Raw genomic sequence first — 11,940 nt, forward strand, 5'->3', positions numbered from 1 at the left:
GCACCACCATGACCAGCTAATTTTTTGTATTTTTAGTAGAGACGGGGTTTTACCATGTTGACCAGGATGGTCTCGATCTCTTGACCTCGTGATCCACCCGCCTCGGCCTCCCAAAGTGCTGGGATTACAGGCTTGAGCCACCGCGCCCGGCCAGCAGTCTTTAGTATACTACAGAGCTGCACAACCCTTCCCACAGGCAAGCTGAGAACACTTCATCACTCCATAAAGAAGCCCTGCACCGTTTCGCATTCTCTTCCCCTCCCACCAACACCCTCTTTTCCCTGCTGGGCAATCACAGATCGTCCTGTCTATACGAACTGGCCTGTTCCCGACACTTCGTATCAATGAAATCATATAACATACAGTCCTTTGCGACAGGTGTCTTTCATTAGCTGGTAACATGGATCAATACTTCATTTCTTTCTATTGCTGAATCCTAGTCCATTGTATGGATGTACTGCATTTTGTTCATTCATTCCTCAGTTGAGGGACATTTGGGCTGTTTTCGCCTTTTGGCAAGTATGGATAATGGTGCAATGCCTACTTGTGTGCAAGTTTTTGAGTGGACATGTGGATTAGATGGGCTTTTGGGAGCTGAACCCTCTGATACATTCACAAATACTGTGTAGAGATGTATTTTCGAGTCTGGGGATGCAAAGCATTCAGACTGACCACGTAAATAAACAGCCCCAGCCTAGATAATGAGTACAGCTCCTCACTGGCTCTCAGGGCTGCCTGCTTTTTCACATGGGCCTTCAAGACACGCCTGGGGCTCAGGTACCTGTGCCATGGAGCACTTCCGTATCTCATGGAAGTTGCTTAGCTCCCTCAGCCTCCACACTCATCTGCAACTGAAGATAATGATCCACCTACCACAGGTACCTCTTGATGGCTAAGGAGATAGTGTCCATCCAGTATTGAGCAGAACGCCTGGGTCAGTAACTTTTGCCTGTGACACCTTTATGACTTGGCCGAGATGTACCTCCTCTGACCTCCACCATATCCCATACTTTTCCATTTGTTTCTACTGCATTAGGAGGGGAGAAAAAGAGGGATCGAGGGAACAAGAGGTGCTTGCTAGCTAAAGGGGCGGGAGGCTTTCTTTGTGATGAGGTCCTAGGGCCCCTAGTTACCACTTTTTGGCTGAAAAATGGGACTTGGCAGAAAGATGGAAAGGCTGACAAAATGCAGGTAGAGGAAATATGAGAACGGGGTCTTGGCCTGGAGGAAGAAGGGAGGGAGGGGATTCAGAACTCAGACTTCCTCCTAGACACCACTGGGCAGGAAATGAAGGTGGAGACAGAGAGATAAGTCTGACAGGAAGCTGAGGGAACAAAGGAGTGACACCTGATAGCAGTCAAGGAGGATGAGGTCCTCAGTGGGGAGGGCGGGGGAGAGAGTCAGGTGGCTGAAGGAGGGTGTCGAAGGTTGAAAGGCCAGTGGGGGAAAGGAGCAGAGAGACCAAGGACTGCTGGGCGAATCTGAGGGCTTCTGGAGGCTGGTAACAATGCGGGGATTGTAGCCACGATGAAGGCACTGAGAAGCCCCCAAGCTGTGCTCAGTGACTGGTGAACCCGCAGAGACTCCAGCAGATCCACTCTACGTGGAGGAGGAATGAAGGAGGCAGAGGGGACAGGTGGACTGATGGCTCTTGAAAACAGACCGTGATATAAGGTCTAGGCTTGGTGGGGGAGGAACTGCGGCCTCAATGGTGGAAAGTTTCAGGTCATTGATAAGATTTAAGAGTGAGGTTGGTAGGCATGAGAATTTGGTGCATAGCAACATGCAGCCAGAGAGAGGATCTTAAAGCCTAAAATCCCAAAGGTGTGTTCACCAGGATATGCACCTGTGCTGGGCCATAAAACAAGTCTAAATACACTTAAGAAGACTGTGCAGACTTCATTCAAGTTAGGTTCAGAACACGTCCATCAGCTCCAAGGAAACCCCATGCCCACTTACACTCTCCATTCCACCCTCAGCGCTAGGCAACCAGCAACCTACTGTCTCTATGGAGCTGCCTTTTCTGAACATTTCGTATAAATGGAGTCAGACAATATGTAGCCTTTTATTTTTGGCTTCCTTTACTTAGCATAATATTTTTCCTATTCATCTGTTGTGGCATGTATCAGTATTCCGTTCCTTTTTACTGAGGAATAGTATGGATATATATGCTTTTTCTACTCATCAGTTGACAGACATTTGAATTCCAGTTTATAGTTATTACAATACTGCTGTAAACATTTGCACATAAGTTTTCATTTGAACATGTTTTCCTTTCTCTTGTGTGTATATCTAGCAGCGGAATTGCTGGGTTCTATGGTAATCTATGTTTAGCCCTTGAAGAAATTTGCCAAACAAAAATAATTTTTGTATTTTTCTTAGAGACGGGTTCTGCCATGTTGGCCAGGATGGTCTTGAACTCTTGTGTTCCCAAATGTACCATCTTATCTCTCTACCAGCAACATGGGAAGACTCCCTTTCCCCACGTCCTTTCCGACACGGCTTACTGTTCCTCTTACTACTGGAGCCATTCTGGTGAGCGTGAAGTCGTATTTCATTTTGGTTTTGACTTGCATTTCCCAAATGATTAATAATGGTAAACATTAATCTATTATTATTAATCATTATTAATCTATTAATTATTAAGCATTATTAATCTATTATAATTTTAGTTTATAATAGACATTTTACCAAAGAAGGTATACAAATGGGAATGTACTTAGCCATCTTGTACCTTCTTTGGTAAAATGTCTATTCAAGTCCTTTGCTCATTCTGTGGCTGGGTTGTTTGTCTATTATTGAATTGTAAGAATTCTCTACATATTCTAGATATAAATCCTTTGTTAGATGATTCGAAAATTATTTTCTCCAAGTCTGTGGCTTGGATTCTCATTTTCCTAAGAATGCTTTTTGAAGAACAAATATTTTTAATTCTGATAAAGTCAAATTTATCATTTTTTGTTCTTTAAGGATAATGCCTTAGGTGTCAAATCTAAGAAGTCTTTGCCTAACCCAAGATCATGGAGATTTCTCTCCCTAGAGAGAAATTTTATAAGTTTTATAGAGGAATTAAGTTACAAATGAATAATTATAAGATATGCTTTTACAAACTCAAAACATGTGGAAATTAAACAACATACTTTTTTGTTTGTGTTTCTGTTTTGTTTTTGAGACAGAGTCTTGCTTTGTCGCCCGGGCTGGAGAGCAGTGGCATGATCTTGGATCACCACAGCTTCTGTCTTCTGGGTTCAAGAAATTCTCGCACCTCAGCCTCCCGAGTAGCTGGCACCCGCCATCATCCGTGGCTAATTTTTGTATTTTTCTTAGAGATGGGTTCTGCCATGTTGGCCAGGATGGTCTTGAACTCCTGGCCTCAGGTGATCCACCCACCTCAGCCTCCCAAAGTGCTGGGATTACAGGTGTGAGCTATCTCGCCCAGCCTAAACAACATACTTTTAAATAATCTATGGGTCAAAGAAGAAATCATAAGGGAAACTAGAAAATATTTCTAACAGGCTGGGTGCGGTGGCTCAAGCTTGTAATCCTAGCACTTTCTGAGGCCGAGGTGGGTGGATCACCTGAGGCCAGAAGTTCAAGATCAGCCTGACCAACATGGTAAAACCCTTTCTCCACTACATATACGAAAATAATTATCCAGGCGTGGTAGTGCATGCCTGTAGTCCCTGCTACTCTGGAGACTGAGGCAGGAGAATCGCTTGAGCCTGGGAGGTGGAGGCTGCAGTGAGCAGAGATCACACCACTGTACTCCAGCCTGGGTGACAGAGTAAAACCCCAACCAAAAAAAAAAAAAAAAAAAGAAAAAAAATATTTCGAACAGAATAATGAAAAGACATTTTAATAAACGTTAAATAAGCAATACATAAATAAATAAAAGGCATTTCATTAAACACACACCATGCACATCTTTTGCCCTCTCCGCTAGCTATTAACAAAGTTTTCTCCTCTTCTTCAGAGTTAAATTTCTCAAAAAGAATGTTTATATTCAAGTATTCACATTCCTATTCCTCGCTCTACCCTTCTCTATACAATGCAATCTGGCTGGGAGATGCTTCACTCCACTGGAACAGGGCTTACTGATTCCCAAGGACCTCCTTGCTTCTAAATCCACAGAAGTGCTTCTGTCTTTGTCTTATTTTTCCTCTTGGCAGCATAAATGCTGGTTTTCTTCCCACTTCTTTGGCCTCTCCTCTTCACTCTTCATCATGTTTTTGTCCCTCAAAGATCAGCCTTAGGTCCTCTTTCCTTCCTTCTGCATCCCCTCTCCTTAAGGGACCTCATCCATCTCAGTTTTCAACAATCTATACAACAATGATCTTCTGCATACATTCCTGGTCCAGATCCCTGCCCTGAATTCCGAGCCTATAGGCCCAACAACCCTCCTCCAACAGTCTATCCCAGCCATTCTCCAAGGCCTCTGCTATGGTCTGAATGTTTGTGTCCACCCAAAACTCATCTGCTAAAATTCTAACCCCCATGGTGATGGTTTAGGAGGTGGGGACTTTGGGAGGTGATTAGGTCATGAAAGTGGAGCCCTCATGAATGAAATTAGTGTCCTTATAAAAGAAACCCCAGAGAGCTCCTTTGCCCCTTCAGCCACGTAAGGACACAGAAGGTGCCATCTACGAGGAAGTAGGCTCTCACCAGATAGCAAATCTACTGGTGCCTTGATCTTGGAGACTTCCTAGCCTCCAGGGCTGTGAGAAATAAACATCTGTTGTTTATAAGCCGCCCAGCTTATGGTATGTTGTTATAGCAGCCCAAATGGACCAAGGCAGCTTTTTAAACACAATTTGTCTAAATCCAAACTCATGATCCCCTTCTCTAGGGCCGAGTCTCCTTCTGAAGCTGCTTCTTTCAGCAAATGGTACCATTCTGCCTAGCTGCAAGCTTGAGACCTGAGTCTTCCGAGACCTGTCCCTCTCCCCAAACCCTCACGTCCAATCCATTGTCACAATTTATTGACCCAACTTCAAACATCTCCGAAATAGTTGCTGTCATCTCCATCTTAGATACCACCATCCCAGTTTCTCAATGAGACTATGGTCTAGCCTCCTAGATGGTTTCCTTGAATGCAAAAGCGTCGTTACCCAAACTATTCTGCACACTGCGGTCAGAGGAGCTTGTCAAATCACAGTCTTATCATGTCACTCTCCTGCTTCAATGGCTCTCAACACAAAGACAAAACTTTAACCTGGCCTATAAGGCCTGTCCCAAGCTAGTGTATACCTACTTTCCACTCTTGACATCTCCCCAACCCCATGGCCTTTGCACATGCCTTTCCCTCTCCCAGGAGCATACTTTCCTCCCTTCTTGCCATGTTAATTCTTGCTCATGCTTCAGATCTCTGATAAGCATCACTCTCTTAGGGAAGGCTTCCCTGACCTCCCTTGACAAGGCCAAATGCCCCAATTATTATCAACCCCATAGCTCTGCTTAGCAGCCGTCACAGCTATGCTTTTACTATTTAATACGGGTCTGCCTCCCCCACTAGACTGAAAGTCCCATGAGGGAAAGGATCATGTCTGGTTTTATTCATGATTGTATCCTTAGTGCCTGGCACAAACCTTGGGCACATAGTGGCCACGGAATGAGAAATGTGTTGACGAGTGATGGTAAGGTGATCTAGGGTGAAAACAGCACATGAGCGAGAGGAGAAGGCGGTGAAGGAAGAAGTGTCAATGTCTCCAAACAACCAGGGGAGTGACGGAAGCGAGAGCGGAGGAGCGCACAGACCACAGCAGGAGCCCCAGGCGTGCGGGGCTGGACGCGGCTGGGGATATTCTGGGAGCAGCAGTCTTGGCATACATGAAAAACAGGGCTGGGTGCGGTGGCTCACACCTGTAATCCCAGCACTTTGGGAGGCCGAGGCAGGCAGATCATGAGGTCAGGAGATTGAGATCATCCTGGCTAACACGGTGAAACCCTGTCTCTGCTAAAAACACAAAAAATTAACCAGAGGTGGTGGCACATGCCTATAGTCCCAGCTACTTGGGAGGCTGAGGCAGGAGAATCACCTGAACCCAGGAGGTGGAGGTTGCAGTGAGCCGAGATCGTGCCACTGAAACAGACAGACGCTCCCAGAGGGATCCACCCCTTTGTCCAGATTGGATTTTCCTCTAGATAAAGAACAGGCACCCCCATAATCAGGGGCTGTGATTCTTCCCAGAGGAGGCAGGAAGGTGTCATTCACTGGAGGAAGCCAATGACAAAGGGGCAGATGGCGGCACCTCCGAGCTGGCCACGGAATCCCTGAAGAATTCCTGAAATGCCACACTCAACACCGTCACACCATATCTCACTAATGGCTCTTTGTGATTCTTTTTCAGACACTAACAACCAGAAGTTTGAGGCCTGAATTCCAACTCTTCCCATGAAGACACATACCTTGGTCCATCCAGGAAACTGGATAAAGGTGTCCTGGGGCAAGTCTGGGATCCCACTGGGAATGGAGAAGTTCCCCACATAGAAGGCCGGGAGCGTGTAGTTGGATGAGCTGTGGGCCCAGGCTTTAGCATGGCGGCCACTGTCATGGTGTCCCCAGCCCCCCAGGTGGCTGCGCACTGCATCCTCGGTGTGCAGTGGGAAGATCGTCCAGCCCGTGAGGATACTGGAACCGAGGGTCAGGTTAGAAACCAAACCCTGCAAAGCAGAAACGGAGCACAGTGAGCTGGGGAGGGAAGGAAAAAGGTCACATGTCTCTGCATTCCAGGGAAACAGGAAAAGCAAACGGGAATACAAAACACCAACAGGAAATGAACCTCAAAATATGTGTACACCGAAGTAGCACAGATCTAACTGGAGGTTGAATTACAAATCCTTGGAAAGAGATATATTCCCCAAGCTCTAGCTTTCTCCTTTGCAGGTCATGATGTCTCTATAAAAGGCCCAGAGTTTCTGCTTCTACAGAAAGGGTGTTGAGCTGCTAGAGTGCTGACCCAAATTCCCAAATCTTCAGCATTTGGCTGGGAGCCACTGCTAGAACAGAAGAAAGATGGGCATCAAGAAAGATGGCCCAGGCGCGGTGGCGCACACTTGTAATCCCAGCACTTTGAGGCCGAGGCACGCAGATCACTTGAGGTCAGGAGTTCAAGACCAGCCTGGCCAACATGGTGAAACCCCATCTTTACTAAAAATACAAAAATTAGCTGGATGTGGTGGCAGGTACCTGTAATCCCAGGTTCTCAGGAGGCTAAGGCATGAGAATTGCTTGAACCTGGGAGGTGGAGGTTGCAGTGAGCTGAGATCATGCCACTGCACTCCAGCCTGGGCATCAGAGCGACACTCCATCTAAAAACAAAAGGGGATCCAGTCTCTACAAAACATACAAAAATTAGCCTGGCGTGGTGGTGTGCACCTATAGTTCCAACTACTTGGGAGGCTGAGGAGGAAGGACTGCTTGAGTCCAGGAGGCAGAGGTTGCAGTGAGCTGAGATTGTGCCACTGCACTCCAGGATGGGTGGCAGAGTGACACCCTGTCTCAAAAAACAAAAAAGGAAGATGAAAAGATGGAATCTGGGGACAGAAGGAATAAGTGGGGGATGCAAAGGAATAGTCACCCCACTGCGGATGGAGCAGGCACAGTGGCCGCAGCCAGGTGCAAATCTTGGCCTTGAGCACCTCAGCCACGCTCACAGGGAGGACCACACCTGAGTCACTCGCCTGTTTTGAGGACCACGTGAGGTAACATACATGAGAATACTGCGATACCATAAGAGGACAGGAAGGGTAACATCATCCATGAGGATGATGGCGAACCTCAGACCTGAATTCAGAAGCTGCTCCATTTGTTCCCCACAGGCCGGGACTGGGCTGTCAAGGCTCAGCTAACTTCCCCTTCCCTGGCTCGTATGCGGGGGAACTTCCCCCTTCCCCGTGGGATTCCCCAGTGGAATCCCAGATAACAAGTCTCAACTGCCTATTTAGTAATTTGATAACTGTTGACCAGGTGGCTGTGTGTCAGGCTCTTTGCCAGGTACTGGGGACCCAGAGACTACCCAACAGGTCCAGTCACTCCCATGGGTCAGTGTGGCCTGTGAGATCCAGGCGGGAGGCCACGAAGTCCACCCTGAGCACAAGAACTAGAAGAGAGACATTTATACTGGAGGCAAAGGCGGCCTGCACACAGCTGTTCCCAAGAGGGTCAAGAAGGAGCCTCGGACACCTGTCCCCTCCCAGCCTGGGTGATGCCACAGTTCCTTCGACGAGGCGTTCTCTCCTCCCGTGGAGGGTGAGCTCCCTGAGGGGAGCCTGTCTCTCGACACCTTTGCGTTCCCCAAAGCACCTGGTGTGGCATCTCGCTGAGTGGGAGCTTAACAAGTGCTTGCTGAATAATGCTCTAAAAATATGTATTAGAAAAACTCTAGACACCTGGACACAGGAGCAGTCAACAGAGGTGACAGGCAGTGCCCCGAGGGAAGGGGCTTCCTGCAAGTGAAGAGTTTGCCACGAACTAACCATCCAAACCCATGACCCAGGGCAGAACAGAGGCTCAGCTGGCTTTGCCGGCAAAGGAGTGCCTTCAGTGAGCTCGGCACGCTTTTTATGCAGAGGAGGAGCATGGTGGAGGGGCTTCCTCCTTCTGTTTCTTTCTACAGGACGACCAAGCTCAAACACAGGCGAAAGGTTCTGTTTGCAAAGCTCAACTTTCTCATCACCTACAGAGGAAAGCAGCTCTTCAAAACAACTCAACTACTTCCTTCTTTTTTGAGACAAGGTCTCACTTTGTCACCCAGACTGGAGTACAGTGGCAGGATCATAGTTCATTTTAACCTCTAACTTCTGGGCTCAAGCAATCCTCCTGCCTCAGCCTCCTGAGTCACTGGGACCACAGGTGCACATCATCAAACCTGTCTAACTTTTTAATTTTTTGTCCAGGTCTCACTCTTTTACCCAGGTTGGTCTTGAACCCCTGGCCTCAAATGATCCTCCTGACTTGGCCTCACAAAGTGCTGAGGTTACAGGCGTGAGCCACTGTACGGGGCTCCAACTTCTAAGCTGTCAACCCTTGAACCTCAGCCTTGACAGTGTGGTTTGTCCTACCTTAAAATCGTTGATATGTGCGCCATAGTTCACACGTCCCATGTTCTCTACCAGAAGGTCCAGAGTGGCTCCAGCTTTCCCTGTTATGTTCAGAGTGATCACACTGTTTCGCTCAAGGACTCCCTGGGGAATCTGGGGGTTCAAGATCAAATGACAATTGAATTAAGGGTAAGAAGGTCAGCAAAGAGAGGCAGCATGCTCAGTTCATTTAGCATTCATTTTCTTGCCTTGAAGCGTCACCAGACTTGGAAAGAAATGCTTTGATAGCATTTTAGCCCAAGTTACGGGCTGGGTGGGAAAGCTCCCTAGTCACTGCTTCCTAAACAGGAAAATTGCCAGACACAGCTCAGAGCTCCGAATGGTCTAAGCTGGCTTCCTTTACCCCAGAATGTTTTATTGCACATCTACTTTTAGTGGAAACAGGAGGGAGGCAAAATTCCAGGGGAGGATTCTTATTAGAGGAGCTGCTTCATGTTCTGACGGCACAAAAGTCAGTCACACACAAAAAAAATTCTTCTAAACAACATGGAGAGAGAAGACAGAATCAGATAAACGAGATAAAATCAGAGAGTTAGGTGGAGTATTCTCACCTCAAAATACTTGACATGATGCATTAACCACGAAAATTATATAATAGAAAGAGGAAAAACAACAGGTATTTTATCAGCAACATGTTCCTTTTTAAAAGGTGAGACTTTTAAAATTGACCTTACAATGGTCGTAATTCACTAAGACAACACCCAAGTTGGAAGCAAAGAAACAGTCGCCATCAACAGAGCAGAATGTCTTAGAAATCTGCTCCCACTCAAATGAAAGCTGTTGATTACAAGAGAATGGAAATATTTAAAGTCTTCTGAATACATTTTCTTGGCGAGGAAAATCTTTTCATGTGTTCCTTCCTGCGACCATTTCAGTGAGAGGACTGGAGGTCCTGCCATGTGTCTGATTTGTTATGAAACATAGTTCTTTGTGTATTTCGGCAATAACTGTCACGAGCAGTCCTTCAGACTATAACTTCTCATGCAGGATAAAGGCACAAAGTTCAACGAACTTTGTACGGTGGCAGGTACAAAACTGAATTGGAAATGGGACCCTTAAGGAGCAAAGAAGGCAGCACAATACCATCAGTCAGAGAAGGTCAGTTTTCATGGGGGAGACCCAGAAGGCTTCTCAGCGGGTGGGACATCAAGCACAGCCCTCTGGTTGAGATGGTGGGTAGGGTGTATTCCAGCAAAGGGCACATGCATGAGGCCTCACAGCAAGCCAGGGGCACAGCTAAGGGTCACCGACAAGAGGGGTGGAGCCCAGCGTGACGGCTCATGCCTGCAATCCCAGCAATTTGGGAGGCTGAGGCAGGAGGATCACTTGAATTCAGCAGTTCAAAGATCAGCCTGGGCAACATAGGAGGACCCTGCCTCTACAAAAAAAAAAAAAATTAGCCAGGCATGGTGGTGCACCCCTGTAGTCTCAGCTACAAGGCAGGCCGAGGTAGGGGGATCACTCAAGCCTTGGAGGTTGAGGCTTCAGTAAGCTGGGATCACACCACTGCACTCCAGGCTGGGCCACAGAGCAAGACCCTGTCTCAAAAAAAAAAAAAAAAAAAAAGAGAAAAAGAAAAAAAGAAGATGATGATGGGTGGGGCCTGAGGTTGAACGAAGAGGTGAGCCAAGACCTCAAATGCTGTGTTAACAAGCGCAGGCTACTACTCATCCCCACCCTCACTGGGTCAACATGCCCAGTTCAGAGAAGATCCTTACCCCGTCCACAGCAACATAGGCGCGATCGTGGACTCCATTGAGGGGTGAAGAGAGAGGTGCTGAGTTGCTGCAATCTTGAGGAAGTGTTGTCCGGTACAGCACAAATCCATAATACTGGTTAGAAACGGATTTAAGGAAAAGACATCACTATTGCCATGCTTTGAAAGAGAACTTGGTTACCCTAGATCTGCATGAAGGCACTGTTCTGCAAACTGTAAGAAATGAAAATCTTCCCCCACCTCCAGAAAAATTCAGCTTGAAAAAGAAAACTGGCTTAAACTTTTAGGTCATCGAATATCTATAATAGTAAAATGCAAGGAAGCCCGCAGTGTCCTATCAAGCTTCCCTTTCCCATAAGAGGAACCTGGACCCTGAGTGGGTTAAGTTCCTTGCCCAGGGTTATACAGGGGATTATATTATATATAGCAAAAGTTATGGATGTTAACTCAAAAAACAAAACTAAGTAAAAGAAAAAACAAACAAAAAAACCAAGGTAAAACAACAGCAAAGCCAAGAGATGAAGTTCCGCTCAGCAAAAGTGTGGCAGTTTCTTGGGCTCAATCTGCTTTAACATACAAAACAAAAGGCAATGAGGGGGTGCAGTGGCATGCACCCATAGTCCTAGCTACTTGGGGGGCTAAATTGGGAGGATCTCTTGAGCCAGGAGTTCCAAGCTAGTATGGGCAACATAGCAAGACCCCATCTCTAATAATACAGGTATTGATCAACTTATGACCTATGCAACTTACGACCATTCGACTTTACGACCACAATCGCTAGCCACGACTGCTCCGCGTCTGGCAGCGCAAACGTTGCCCAGCTGGGCATACAACAGTGCAGACCAGCTTCCGGCAGCACTACCATCTCCGCGTGCATATAGCCTACCCAACTTACGACCAAATCATGTTACAACCGGTCTGTCGGAACCAATCGTGGTCGTAAGTCGAGCACTAGCTGTAATAACAACAAAGTCCAGGCCGGGCGCGGTGGCTCAAGCCTGTAATCTCAGCACTTTGGGAGGCCGAGGCGGGTGGATCACGAGGTCAAGAGATCGAGACCATCCTGGTCAACATGGTGAAACCCCGTCTCTATTAAAAATATAAAAAATTAGCTGGGCATGGTG

The 11,940-nt window shown here is 47.0% G+C and overlaps 1 protein-coding gene across 4 annotated transcripts in view; it reads right to left on the reverse strand.

The window, feature by feature from the left end:
• GLB1 (galactosidase beta 1) overlaps positions 1 to 11,940 on the reverse strand; it is a 95,586-nt gene that overhangs the window by 12,187 nt on the left and 71,459 nt on the right. For 3 of the 4 annotated variants that reach the window (XM_017521696.1, XM_017521698.1, XM_017521695.2), the window contains exons 13-15: positions 10,818 to 10,931; positions 9,061 to 9,192; positions 6,406 to 6,660 (exon numbers count right to left, since the gene is read on the reverse strand). In XM_017521696.1, coding sequence (XP_017377185.1) covers positions 6,406 to 6,660; positions 9,061 to 9,192; positions 10,818 to 10,931 — 501 coding nt within the window. The remainder of the gene's footprint in view (positions 1 to 6,405; positions 6,661 to 9,060; positions 9,193 to 10,817; positions 10,932 to 11,940) is intronic. The other variant, XM_017521697.2, reaches the window with a different exon arrangement.

This window comes from Cebus imitator, unplaced genomic scaffold (genome assembly GCF_001604975.1).
Source record: "Cebus imitator isolate Cc_AM_T3 unplaced genomic scaffold, Cebus_imitator-1.0 Scaffold21, whole genome shotgun sequence".
Classification (NCBI taxonomy): domain Eukaryota; kingdom Metazoa; phylum Chordata; class Mammalia; order Primates; family Cebidae; genus Cebus; species Cebus imitator.